This window comes from Nelumbo nucifera, chromosome 3, assembly GCF_055504915.1.
Source record: "Nelumbo nucifera cultivar China Antique chromosome 3, China Antique-T2T, whole genome shotgun sequence".
NCBI lineage: Eukaryota > Viridiplantae > Streptophyta > Magnoliopsida > Proteales > Nelumbonaceae > Nelumbo > Nelumbo nucifera.
In genome coordinates this window covers 19,741,149-19,755,984 of record NC_142651.1, presented here as the reverse complement: position 1 = coordinate 19,755,984, position 14,836 = coordinate 19,741,149, and the positions used below count along the sequence as shown (strand labels likewise).

Below are 14,836 nucleotides of genomic sequence, written 5' to 3'. Positions count from 1 at the left end.
GGTTCTATTAATACCTATTATTTTTTTCCGACAGTGATACCGTTTTATCTCTTAATTGACTGATACATTTCTACCAAAAAACAAAAAATTAACTGATATAGAGAACAATCTGGTAAAAACAAACCTTGTGGGGTATGGCTTCGTGAGGTTTTCAATTTCTAAAAATATTCTATTTCTAATAAATTCGACAACTTTTTGGAGCAATGGCATTGCATTACTGATTCCATGTAAATGCCATATAAAATTTGACTTTTAGGCTGTGTTTTGTTTGAAGAAAAAAGTAAAATAAAATAAAATAAAAAGAGAATAGTAGAAAAACTTTTACAAATCTTGTATATATAAAATACAAGGTTTTGCACTCTACAAATTTGTATTTGTACTCTTTCCAAACTGAGCCTAATGTACAAAAAATGACCTCAATTCTTTTGGCTCAGTTGTGGAAGGAGTACAAATGCAAATATATAGAGTACAAAACCTTATACTTTGTAGGAGTGCAAATGGACTGGATCATGATCCAATCCGATCCGAAATCCAATCCTATATTCTCGGATTTGGATAGCTCCATCTCGGATCTTTGGATTGGATTGGATAGGATAATAAGATCTTATCAGAAATCGGATCAGATTCGGACCACCCCCTATCTGATCCGATATATATGTTATTAATTAATTTATATAAATATATATATAACACACACACATATATTACTTATTTATTTATAAATAAATTTGTTATATTATTAATTTTTTATAAAACACACACACACACATATATATAATGAAAATAGTTGAAAAGATACTTGTAGTTTTTGTTTTTCTTTCTTTATTTAAATTGTTATATTTTATCTTTTTTTAAATCAAATCAAATTGGATCAGATCCGAAAATCTGATTTTCTTATCGGATTCGAATTCAGATATGTATTTATCAGATCTGATCGGATCAAATCTGCAATTAATAATGTCAGATCCAATTCAGATATACCTTGATTCCAATTGGATCCGATCTATTTGCATCCTAATATTTTGTATGTATTTGCACTATACATATTTGCAATTGAACTCTTTCCAAAATGAGGCTAAGGGTGTTTAAAACAAACTCTGTCTAAACATGATGACACTCTACAACTGTTAGTGATGCATGCAATAACATATAGAGATAGAGGAAACAAATGAAATGAAATATTGAGATGGTCGTTTTCACATGAAACCTAGTGTCGGCATTTAGGCTCTGCTTGGAAAGAGTGCAAATGCCCGTTCAGTGCATATATTCACTCTTTCTCAATTTTGTTTGTGTTTGGTAAAAATACATTTATGTAATGAAAGTGATAGCTTTTAAAAACTTCAAAGCATGTTCACATCCAAAATGAGAGCATTGCACCCAAAGTTGATAAATTTGGATTTGGTCCTCCGTCTTCACACTATCAGCCCCTTGCAGCTGTGTATTGAGGAACATCTCCCCATCTATTACAATTAAAAAATCCTTTGGCAAGAGATAAATTTATCAATGCAAAACTAAACCAACTTTGCATTTACATGGACCAAAGTACACATATTTGTATTCACGTCTTATTTCCACCTCTTCAAAACACAATCCTCAAATTTACTACTTTCACCAGAAACATAATAGGGGGTGCAACTTGGGGTTGGGTTGGAAATTTGTCCAATTTTCTATGGTACCAAACTTTAACCTAAGACAAACATTATTTAACATGCAGCTTGATTTACAGCCCTAAATATAAGCGCACACACACACACAAAATACCCTATTAATGCAAAAGGATGATCTGCTGCCCACTCCATAGGACATTACAATTGTGCAGTGGGAATATCTCCATTGTTATTCATGGGGGAGATATTCCAAATATACACGGTGGTATTATGTGGGAACAATTTTTGGGTAGCAGATCCAGCATGAGCAGTTTAGGGGCTGTTTGATTGGGGTTGAGAGTCTTGTTTGGGAGTATTTTATTGTTAAAATAAATGCTTATATTGGATATATAAGTGCTTATTTATTAGTGTTTGATAAGAAAGTAGTTTTTTCAATCCATTGTTGACCTGGCTGGTTGAACCGTTCGAACTGTTAACCAACCATTTGGATTCGGTTCTAATAAAATTAAAGAATTGGTCAAAAACCATTTGCCCTGGGCGTTTAGATTGTTGACCCATCTGACCCAATGATTGTGTCATAGATTATACACCAAATGTGTACGCAAATTTCTAGAACCTATAACTTTGCACTTTAATGTTCAATTGAAGTGATCTTTTTTTTTTTAAGTAACTCTTTGAGGCCTATGCATTATGTTTGGGTTATGGTTGAGCTGCCCCCTTGGTGCCATGTGTCACCTTTGCGACCGCCTTATCACTTCGGCCATGTCGGTACCACATCAGATGGATAAATGCGACCAAGATAGGAGAGCATCGTATGGATAAGGAGGACAACTTTGCTAGGGATTAAGTCTTATCCCGAAGTCCTCGGCAGATAACCTCATCCCGACAACCCTAGAAACTTCATCCGAGCAGGACATGGATCATCGACTATAAAAAGGTAACTCCCACTCAAGGTAAATGACTTTTTGACTCTCTAGCACCCATATTATTACCCTGTTCGGACCAGCATTGCCCTTAACTACTCGGCTCGACCACCTACTATTTTTGACTAACTTGAGCGTTGGAGTACCTATTCGAGGAATAACTCCTCGGACCTCTGACCATTTTCTTGGTTTCAGATCTTAGAGCGCAGCTTTATCCTTCCACCTCGGCCTCGTCCAATTGACAGGATTATCTTACTATAACTTCAATTCAGGACAGAATCAAACAACATCACATTCAAATGACTGAAAATCCAAACCCAACCGGAGGATAAAAAATCTAAATCCAACTATTATAAAATTTGAATTAGATCAGTTCGGGCTCAAGTTGGGCTGCCCAAATTGCACCCCCTAACTTGATGTTCTTCACGTTGGTTGTGTTTATGTACATTCTTTAAGGGTAATTCTGTCATTAAATATCCACTAATACCCTAAAATTAAAATACCCTTCAATAAAAAAATGTTTGATGAATGAACTGGTATTCATTCAAATTCACGTGAGTTTTTATTATTAAAGTTACTGTTTTTCACGTATTATACCTTTGCGTATGATAGAAATTGCTTATTGGGATTTTTTAATTATTTGGGGATTTGAGATTCATTACTGGCCATTGAATGCATTTACACTTGAATGTATTAATTAACATTTACAACAATTTATTAATTTGGGATTTCATAATTCGGAGGGATCCTTCAAAGTATACCATGGCTGAATCTGCAGAATGGCCATGCCATTATTATCTTGTCCGATTACAATATGGCCACCATATGATCAAAAATTAAAATGCTAATAATCGAATCGTCTGATAGTCTATCAAATGAATGGTCGAGATAAGAATACGGATTATGGTGTTCCTACTTCCTACCAAGATTTATTACAATTATTGATTATTAAATTAATCGCTGTAAACGTAAATCGGGTAACAACCAAAATTTGAAGATCTGAAGGAAAACTTGTAACGTGGGAGCAGGGAAGGAAATGTGAGATTTGCATGCTCATGATTAGAGTTTGAGGATCTTTATTGACTTTGCAGAGAGAGAAGAGAGTGAGGGGGGGAGAGAGAGAAAGAGCAGACCAAGATGGGATGCTCATTTTCTGGTCTGAATGCTCTGTATGATGCTGTTAATGGCGGAGAGGATGTTTGGATCAATGACAACCGTTTCAAGATTCTGAGGCAGCTTGGAGAAGGTGGGTTTTCGTACGTTTATCTTGTCAAGGAAGTTGTTGAGGACGTGGCTGGTGATGGTGGAGGTGGTGGTATCAGGAAGAAAATCAAGGACTCTTCTTTTGTTTCAGGTGGGATCTGTTTTCTTCTTGGCTTTGTGGACTTCGCTGGGTTTCTGTTCGTTTTCATGCATCATAGATTTATTTTCAGCGTAATTCATTGGTTATCTGGAAAATGAATGAATGTTTAAGAGTTCAGGAAAAATGCCGTCTGAAAATTTTAATCTTGATTAATGATCTCGAATGCCTTTTATTGTGAATTTCGTTTTGCAATTGGAAAATTCTTCTCTTGCTATGTTGGGGATGGTGGGTTTCTTTTGTTTCTTCTGAATTTTGTTGGATTCCTTTTCTTTTGTGATAGGAGGTGAATTTATTAGTATTTTCAATAGTGGATTGAATTGATAGTGTTTCTTTGGTTTTTTAATTACCAGTTTAGCAATAAAGAGAGGAAAAATTCTGGATTCTCCTTCCTTCCTCCTGTTGCTATCCTAAACAATGAGTGGAAATGGCATTTTCCTTTGTTCTAAACAATGACTTCCGTGAATCTGTAGTTTCTTCTCTCTTATGGTACTTAGATTTCCATTTTGGAATTAATAGTCAAGGACCTTGTCCATGATCTGAGTACGAAGTGCGAACTGTAACTTGTCTACTGTTGGCGTTTCTTTAATTTCTTTTTATTTTTATTTGGGTCAGCAAGATAGAATTGGGAAATGCCTTCATGGTTAAGGTGCAGTATATTCACCAATTGAGCTACAGGCTCAGGTCCAGACTGATCTCCTATTTTTGCAGATGATGGAACATATGCAATGAAGAAAGTACTAATTCAAACTAATGAACAATTAGAGTTGGTGAGGGAGGAGATTCGTGTTTCATCCCTGTTTAGCCATCCTAATTTGCTTCCACTTCTTGATCATGCTATCATTCAAGTTAAGGTAATATCTTTAATTGTCCTTTAGATCTTGCTTCTTCATAATAATCTTTTCATACGCTCAGAAGCTGTATTTACCCACCTAGAGATGCTCCTGATCTAAAATTGTGAATCTATAACTTCAGTTGTATATTGACAAATTCTTAAATCAGTTACTGATACCTGCGGATAGAGTAATGATCTGATCCTGGATATCCATTAATGGCCTGACTAGATTAACTTATCATGCTTGCTTTTGACATATGCTTTTGAATTCCAAATGTGAAAATTGTGTAAAGCCTCTGGCCTTTTTTATGAGTGGTGGATTGCATTCAAGCCAATAACAAAATCTGTAGATTCCAGATTTCTTTGTTGCATTTCTAATTTTGAAATAGCAGGTTCTTAGATTAAGCTGTATTAAGTTCAAGGTAGGCCCTTAGGTTGTCTGGTCATATTTTTCATTCTATTACATGAAACACAGCTCTTAGGCTTCACCTAGGTTTAGATATTGTTTCTTTTTTCTTTTTTTGAGAAAAGGTTTAGATACTGTTTCTTGTTTGACACGACGTGTAAAATCATAGTCAATATCTTTCTTGGAGTCTACAGTGACGACTGTTTGTGTCTGCGTGTGTGTGGAAATGCATGTCATCTGCCTCTAGATTTTATATGCCTTTCTGGAACTGATTGATTGAGACAGCTTTCTTCCTTATGCCTTTGTATTATATTTCAAGAAATGGATAGTAGCAGTATTGGTGCTTTTTGAACATAGAATATAGTATAACATGTGTCACTTAGAAAATTCATGTCAAATTCACACTTGAGTGGTGTATCACATACTCATGACAAGAAATTACCATGGAACATGGGGCATTACTCCGAGGCCAATTTGGGGCATTGAAATCTTTGAGATATGAACTTCTATAATTACAACTAGGCCTCAAACTTGTTTTTGTGGCAGGGTGAAATTTGGAAGATGAAGGAGACTGTAGGGTTGTCATTATATGGTTGGTGACTAGTTCTGATTGTCCTTGAATCCTAAGGTATCAGTTGAGAGAGCTAAAAGTGTTAGCTTCTAGCCCGAATAGTTCATTTGGGTGGAGCTTAAAAACAACCAACGATATTGCCAAACACTTGCAAGGGAAGGAGTGGGGTAGATTTTACCTTGAATGGAGATCCCTGGGCCTGGGATTAAGATCTAGTGAACAGTTTCATTTTATTTTAATTATGGATTAACACTTGCCTTTGTAGTGTCTTCTATTCTTGGATTTTTCAAGGGCAGTGGTCTCTTTTATGCTCATATTTTCACCATTAAAAACATCTCTCTATTTGTGTATTACACTGTTACTGATAAAAGAAAATCCTGGGGAAATTATTTCTCATTCTTGAGCCTTAGATTTTATATGAATGAGTTAGCACTCCAATCCTCTTTATCTTCAATTCTCTACTTGTTTGTTTTTTCAAGTTGTCCTTCATTGTCTTACTAAGATATCCTTATTGAACAAAATGACTTGATATTTTGGGGCTTCTAAAATTGCTGTAACTCTAAATCTAAATTTCCACAAGTAGTAAGATTCCTTTCCATAACCATCTCTTCTTCATTTCCTGTCATGATCTTATGTTTTTCTTTTCAGAGTCCTTTAGCTCCCTTTTAGCCCATGTGAGCAGCCTTGATCTCATCCAATCTATTTGTTCTGTAATTTTTTTGCCTGTATGTCCATTTGTTTTTTTTTTACCTTATTTTTTATCTCACATGTTTTTAATTGCTACAACTTTCTCCCTTCTTTTTATCTCACATTCTGCCCTTTTGCAGTGAGAGTTTTCCTTTTCTAAAAAAAATCTCCCCTAATAGCAAGGATGTTATTGAGTAATAGCAATGAGAATGAGCAATTTACTTTAATGAAGTGGGTCCTAGAATAGATTTACAAGAGGCTATCTACCATTTGGTGATTATGAATGAAGTGTTTATTTTATTGGCCGAGAATATCATCTTCATCATCATCTAAGCCTTGTCCCAACTATATGGTTCTTTGTACTCTTCAGTGTTGTGGCTGTTTTCCTTGGGGTTTTTCAAAAGCTTCATATCTTTTTGTAGAGGATAATTTTAATTGATTTTTTTGCCATATGTGAAGGTCCTTTTCTAGGTTTCCACCTTGACAACTATGCCATCTTTATTAGGCCACCTCAGTCTACCCTAATTCTGATTTAAAATTTTAGTGCATCAATGCATGATCTTTTCAACCTCTCTAATTCAAAATTTAATCATTATTCTATAATCTTTTAGTCTTTGTAATTTAAAGCTTAATCATTATTCTATTATCTTTTCAGTCTTTAATCTTACTCTTCATAGTACAATTTTTAGTCCTACTCCCTTGCTCCCTGATTGTTTCCTGATACTAGGGTTATGAAGAAAGTCCTACTTGAGCACTATTTTTCTCCATCTAATCAAAGATCATGTTTTTGTTTTACATGAGTAGTATAAAGACAAGTTAGATGTGAAGTGGTTAATGAATAATGCCTTTGTAAAGAGGATGATTCATGGATGATCTCTGCAGGTCTTGGAAGGTGTATGCTCCTTACTTGGGGAATGCAAACTTTATTTCCTGAAGAAACAAGGCACCCACTGATGTGCTACATTGTAGGTTCATCTTATTACTACTTTGCAATCCACATGAAGGATCCCTTCTAGGAGGGAGATCAATAAGTTCTCTATTTTCCAAAAAGTCCATCAAAGCCTTTCAACCTGTTAGAGGTTATCCTACTACAGTTACTTTTTTCCATGGGAAAAGTCAACTTGTTCAGTTAACTTGATATATTGGTGTCAGGGAGCCCACTAATCCTTTTTTAGGAAGATTTAGCACATATTACCAGTTTTAGTCCATCATGCTTTAATACATATAGACACACTTAGCAAGTTAACAATTTAGCAATTGCACTTTTGATTTAGATGTGATTTGGTCCAATAAATCAGAAAAGTAAATCTCAGATTATAGGTGAAAAGGTGAGAAGAAGAAGAGAAACTGTAGAGAAAAGGAAGAGGAAGATGAAGAAGAAAGGAGAGAAAGAAGATAGTTTGATCACTTTCTCCTCTTCTCCTCTAATCTTTTATTAAACTGAACTTAATAAGGACAATTACAAAGCTGACCTTAAATGGGCAGCCAGCTCATAATCATACATAAAAATAAAATAAGACAATTTAACAGGCCCATAAAGACAAGGCCCATTAACAAACATAACAAATAAAAACAAAAGATAACATAATGAAGCACTAGGACCCATTTGGCCCAGTCTCTACAGATTTCTTCAGTGTTAAAAAGGTCTTTGAGCTAGGGTGCGAATGGATCGGATCATGATTCGGTCCAATCTGAATCCGATCATATTTATGTCGGATTCAGATAACCCTTTGTTGGACTTTCAGATTGGATCGGATAATAGGATACGGTTGAACTCGGATCACCCCTACCTGATCCGATCCAACCTACATATGTGTGTGTACATATATATATATATATGTGAACATATTTACTTATAAAGACATGTACATATTAATATATGTGAATGATGAAAATAGTTGAAAAAAATACTTATATTTTTTGTTTTTCTTTATATAAACTGTTATGGTTTTTCTTTTAATAATTTATTAAAAATTTTGGAATTTGAATTGGATCGGTTCGGATCAGATTTGGATATCCAACATCCTTAACAGATTTGGATTTGGATTCGAATCACCATTTGTGAGATCCAAGCAGATTGGATCTTGAATATGTGCTGTCGGATTGGATTCAGGTATTCCTTGATTCAAATCCAATCTGATCCATCCCTACTTTGAGCAAGGGCTCAATCTCATAGCTCATTTGGTTGACATGTTTCATCACAATGAATAGGTCATGCTTCATGTCCATCTTCTTCAACAAGTAGAATTCTCGAGGTAAGGAGAAAAGAAGAGTGCAAGATCTTGAATTAATTTCAAATTTCTTAGTATAATTAAGAATGTCACATCCTTCTCAATAATGTACCAGACATCAAATCAGGATATGATCCATACAGTTATCTACTAAGGACATAAATAATGTTGTCTCCCCTCAACTCTAACATGCATCATGAATCCTAAAATGCCTCAAAAGATAAGTAACTAGAGATGTAAGTCAAGACAGGTTAGGGACGGGTTCAAGGCAACCCTAGCCCAATCTAAGTTGTTGAACCCCAACCCTAACCCTAACCCAACCTGATTTTTTTGGGGTTGGATTGGAATTGTGTTAGCCCAATTTCTTCACTTTATTTTGCTAAAATGTTATTACTTGTTAGCCTTAAGATGGGCAGCTTAAGGTTTACTGATTTTGTCATTATTAAATATATAAGAATAAAGTTACAATGCTTTTGGAGTACTACACTTATATCAGACCAGAAAACTTTTGCCCACAAACTTAAAATTGTTGAGTCATATTTATAAATACATTTGTTCATGGATGCATAGCTGCCTGCAGTGGCAGAGCCAGGAATGTAGCTCTGCCCTTGACCACATGCAACCATGAATGGATGCATACAAGCATAAATATGTATTTATGTAATATTTAGACATACAAATATGAAAAACATGTCGGGTTTGGGTCGGGTTGGGTTTGCCCATGGCCTCAATCCTAAGCCAACCCAAAGTTAAGTTGGGTTCATATTTTTCAACCCTAACCCTAACCCTAACTTCAACTAAACCCAACCAACCTGAATTTTTAGGTTTGGTTCAGGTTAATCCAACCCAAGTTTCACCACTATAAGTGACAATTGGTGTGTTTGCATTGTTTTCTTTCATATTATGTTTCCTGAACTTTTTCACTTCTGGTTTAATGTGTGTGTACTTATTTATTTGTCCAGGCAACACAAGAAAGATCCTGGAACAGTGAAGCATACTTGCTATTTCCAGTTCATTTGGATGGAACTTTACTGGACAATGCTAAAGCTATGAAAGAAAAAAAGGAATTCTTTTCTACTATTGATGTTCTTCAGATATTCCGACAGGTGAATTAATATGCTTGTATCCTTTGCATGGGAGCTTTCCTTCTTTCAGTTTTTCTTTTTGTAAAATTTAATTTCTGGGATTTAATTGCATGATGTGCTTGTAAATTATATCTCTAGGACTATATTGCTTGCTCTTACAGCCCAAACAGGGAAGACAGCAATTCCCAAAAACAATAAATTTAAAGACTTCTTTGCAAGGGATCTTACTCTGCAAAAGTTTGAATTCCAGAGGTTCTATTTAACTTTCCTTATTGTTTTCATATTTTCTATTTCTTCTTAAGACTGCTAGTGGTACCTAACAGTCTATTTAGACTTTATGTCATTCATCTGACATACTACTTATATTGCTTTTTCACACACTAATCTTGATTATGTGAATGTGTCACTCTTTATAATTCCTTTCACAACAGGTGTTTACCAATCCAACTTTGTATCTTGTCTTTACTTTGTTAAATTTACCTACACACAGGATCTTGTTGAAGAATTTAATTCTTCTAAAATAGTTGCTCTGTTGAAATTGTATGCAAATTTTTTTAGGGAGATACCATCGAGTATGGATGCAAGCATTTCATGGTTTGCTGTTTGCAATACTATCATTTGCATGTAATCATCATCATCATCTAAGTCTTATTCTTTGAATTGTACATTAAGAATTTCTGCATTTTAGTGTTATCCCTTTATTTATTTTTAACTTGTATGATCTGTCTGATGTTATCCTGATGTATGGCATTGGCATGAGGGCCTTTTCTGCAGCTTTGTGCAGGATTGAAGCATATGCACAATTTTGAGCCTCCATATGCACATAATGATCTGAAACCAGGTAATGTACTCATCACACACAGAAAAGGACAATCGCCACTAGCCATATTGATGGATTTTGGAAGTGCTCAACCTGCGAGGAAGCAAATTCGTTCTCGTCAAGAGGCAGTACAATTGCAGGTACTTATATCCTTTTTTTAATTGACATTTTTGCATGTCCAATATTCATTAGTAATTGTGCCTGCAGGCTTCTCTTTACCAATGTTTTCTTCTGTATCTTTATTTCAATTTCAAATTTATTGTGTTTTTTGGTTGTAGAAGTTCATCACATTGTAAACTAATAATGAACTTTGTTAATAGTAATTACCTGCACCTCTTGGTGAGCAGGCGCTATCTGGGAAATGATGATTACCTGGTCCTAGTATTCAGGTTATTTTTTCACCAAACTTTATAAAGATAGTGTTGGTGGAAATTTAAGTTACTTGGAAAGTTAGAATAGGAAACATGTTTCAAAACTTGTCTATACAAAAGAAAAAAAAAAGAAAAAGAAAATTTGTAAATGTTGCAAAACCATTGAACACATTTACTGATGTTTTAGGAAATTACATGTATATCTTTGGTATGAGATTATTTTTGTTTGATAGTAAAGTCGTATTTAAAATGTGAATGTATTGTGCTAGTGGGCTTGGAGCCATGTTTAATTCAATATGCATAAATAAAGTTGTTCTTGAACAAGAAAATCAAAATATGGGTAATGGAAAAAATAGCATGAAAGATAAACCTAAGTGATTAGGATATTATAGTTTATTTTCTTTACTTTTTTATTTGGTTTTTCATTTCAGACGAACAACTGAACAACATAAATCATGAAAGTTATCTAGGTTTTCCTTTCTTCTTGCCATCCATTTTCCTTTGCAATATTAGCATAATGTCAATGTTTTGGAGCTTTCCTTTTTTTGTTATTTGTACTTTTTCTTTTGATCAGAAACAGTAATTCATAGCTTAATTAATGTAGTAAAATATGATACTCCAGGCATTCCAGGAAATGGAATACAGGGGAAAAATACAACAGCACTAGGTTGGCCACACAAATATACTAAAATGAATGACAGCTTTACAAATCAACTTCGATGCCTTTAAACCAGACTATCCCTTGTACTTGAACTTCCCTTGCTAGAGAGTCTGCTAAGCTATTCCCTTGGGAATTCAGGCTGGTTAACAAAACTCTAGTTTAATCTGAAGGTCAAAGGAATCTCTATTCTTTAGTGATCAGACTGTAGTATTGGACAAATGCCTGATGGGTTCCTTATCTAATGGATAGTTCAAAATCCAGTTTGGCTGCTTGATTCGTCCATGTGGCAGAAATATGTGGATCATGCAAGGAAGCTCCCTACTTGACCCAATTGGGAAATTAAGCTGCTTTCCTGCACAACCTACTGTTTTTTAGCCAGGTGGAGGAATCTTGTAGCCAATGTAGGCCATTCATCAGATGTGGGACCTTTTGGATTGTCTATTAGACGAATCCTGCAGTGAATGTCAATCCTTTCCCATTATTGGATTATAGTTCTGTTTGATTAATAATAACCCTCTAAATTTTCAATTTCTTATAAGTTAATCATAAGAGAGTCTAAAACAAGTCACAAAGTTCTTTGGGATGGAATTTTTTCCATGAATCTACAATGAAGAGAGGAATCTGGAAATCCTTTTGACGCCAAATTAGCTTGCCATATTGAAGTTTCCTTGGTTGTTTATATGTGTGTGTACATCTATATGTATATGTTATTATGTATATATTTTATTTAATGCACCTTAATCTTCTGTTGTTCTCTGAACCTTGTTATGTTACTGTTAGTTCTTTATTTTGTTCTTTGTGTTTGTAGTCAGTTTTGAATTTAGGCCACTACAGTTAAGACATAGTTTTGCCTATTGTCAATCCTTAACATGCTCCAATATACTTAAATATGGTATTTTGGTGGTCTGTTGTGTAGGAATGGGCAGCAGAGCACTGTACTGCACCCTACCGAGCTCCTGAGTTGTGGGACTGTCCAAGCCACATTGATATTGATGAAAGAACAGATATCTGGTCTTTGGGCTGCACTTTATATGCAATAATGTGAGAAAAATAATTTTTTTCATGTATTTTTTTTTCCTGATAGTGATTCATCTCTATTTGACTTCCTACAAATTCTGAAGCAAGTATACATTTTTAGATTTATTTTGTTGTATATGAAGCATTACTGTGTAAATTTAAGAATCTCTTTATAGGAGTAAATATGTTGATATAAATATCAAAGCATAAATAAGTCAGCATAACTAGAAACAATGCTTTTTATATGCTTGTAGATTCTTATGTAATTCTGAGAAGCTATAGGCCCATGAACTTGAACAACTTGACACGGTGCCAAAGGGAACATTCCATGATATGAAGTTCAGGATAAATTTCTGATCTGACTGTGTAGTCACACCCATCCATAAGCTCAAATAAGGCATTCAACACTCATTTTACCTGGGAGATATCCTAGATTCTAAGGCAAAAAGAGAAATTTAATGTACGTTTCAGTGAGGATATGGTTGCAATCATCATTTTACATTATTCTAATTTGTCTTTTGATTTATAGATTCTATACGTGGTTATGCACATCTCAAAGGGGGAATAAGGGATAGGCCACATAATTTTTTGTTGATGAAGTGTGGTCCCTGTTGCACATATTAATAGTCATTAGTAATAAAAAAAGTATTAATTGGGCCATTTTCCTTCAGGAGAAGAAAAAAGATGTTGGAACCTTTCTACTTAATTTTTGACTCTAGAGATTACTCGGTGGAACCCAATTTGTGGTCAATGCTTACGCTGTGTAAGTTCCAATTCTGAATCAAGGATGGGAAATTTCAATTATTGTGTTCAACTTGACCAAAGGAAGTGGTTGAATTAATGACGATTTGTTCTTGAGTTACTTCCACATTTAAGTTTACTCTAAGGCTCATGATAGTACATCTGGAAAACCATACAACTTTGACGAGCCAAGTTAAACCCAATGTCTGAAAATTTACCTAAACTCATTAAAACATCAATGATGCCATATAAGAGCATATTAATTTCATTGTCTATCTTCATTGGTAGTACACCGACATAAATAGACAAATATTCACTGATCAGTTATGACTAAAAATAAATGATGCGGAATTTGTTCTACCAAAACATAATAGGGAACTTGGAAAAAGTCAAATTAAAGCACTGTGTTTTTAACTTCTAAATGTTGAATTATTCTTGAGATTGCAAGTGGAAGTAAAATGCTGCCAGTTTTGTACTAGAAAATATTTACTTCTAACTTTCCTTGATCACTTGTTTTTACAGGTACGGGGTATCTCCATTTGAGTATGCACTTGGGGAAGCTGGAGGAAGCCTACAGTTGGCTATTCTAAATGGACAGGTGAAATGGCCACAAGGGCCCAATCGTCCATATCCTGAGCCTCTCCATCAGTTTGTGACATGGATGCTCCAGCCCCAGGCTGCAGTTCGCCCTTGCATCGATGATATAGTTATTCATGTTGACAAGTTGATCTCAAAGTTCTCATCCTGAGACAGAGCATCATATAGAGTTGAATCAGAAAGAACATGTGAAGCACGGACCACAACTTTGTAGGCTGGGTTAGTAGTGTAAGATACCGTGCATCCTATCTTCCCTTGCATGTCAAAGTCTCTGTTGGCCCATCACAGTTATTTCATTTTTCTTATTTGTGGTTAGACATATTTTTCTCTTCATTCTTGTAGCTTTACTAAATGTGCATTGATTCAATGCTAGTATCACTTTCTCCTTCTTCATCTTTTTTTTTTTCACTTGAAATTATTTTCACATATTCTAGTGTATCAGTGCACCTATGTTTCTGTCACTCGTAAAAATAAACAAAGAGATATTTGTCCAATCCTCTTTCTTCATGTTACAAAGATTCATACTCTGGCCAATTTCAAGAAGCTGCCAGTTTTTTCTTTATTCTTCTTTTTTTTTTTTTTTAATTTCCAATGGCCATGGACTGTCCAGATAAGCTGTTAAAATATTTCATTTTTTTGGTTTCTATTTTGCTCTTTACTAGCTACCAACGGCCCATGTCTCAACGGGAACCACTGGTTATGGATGTCATGATAAGTCTTTCAGCAGAAAAATGTCACGGTACTGTATTTAAACAAGGATCATTGCAAGTCAACATCATGCTATGTTCCTTGAGTTATCTATATTGGTAATGTCTGACAAATTGTCCTCCCTCATCCTCTGCATTCACAAGTAGGCAAACTACATATTCTGAGATCCACATTCCAAACCATTTGTGACTGCTTGATGCGGCGAAGAACCTCATT

The 14,836-nt window shown here is 34.9% G+C and overlaps 1 protein-coding gene across 1 annotated transcript; it reads left to right on the top strand.

Moving 5' to 3' along the window:
- The first annotated feature begins 3,320 nt into the window (after window positions 1-3,320).
- LOC104600472 (uncharacterized) lies at window positions 3,321-14,406 on the top strand. The gene is made up of 6 exons (XM_010263421.2): window positions 3,321-3,884; window positions 4,602-4,744; window positions 9,583-9,726; window positions 10,480-10,665; window positions 12,474-12,598; window positions 13,838-14,406. The coding sequence occupies exons 1-6, from the start codon at window positions 3,668-3,670 to the stop codon at window positions 14,061-14,063; spliced, it is 1,041 nt and encodes a 346-aa protein (XP_010261723.1). The 5' UTR covers window positions 3,321-3,667; the 3' UTR covers window positions 14,064-14,406.
- The last annotated feature ends 430 nt before the right edge of the window (window positions 14,407-14,836 follow it).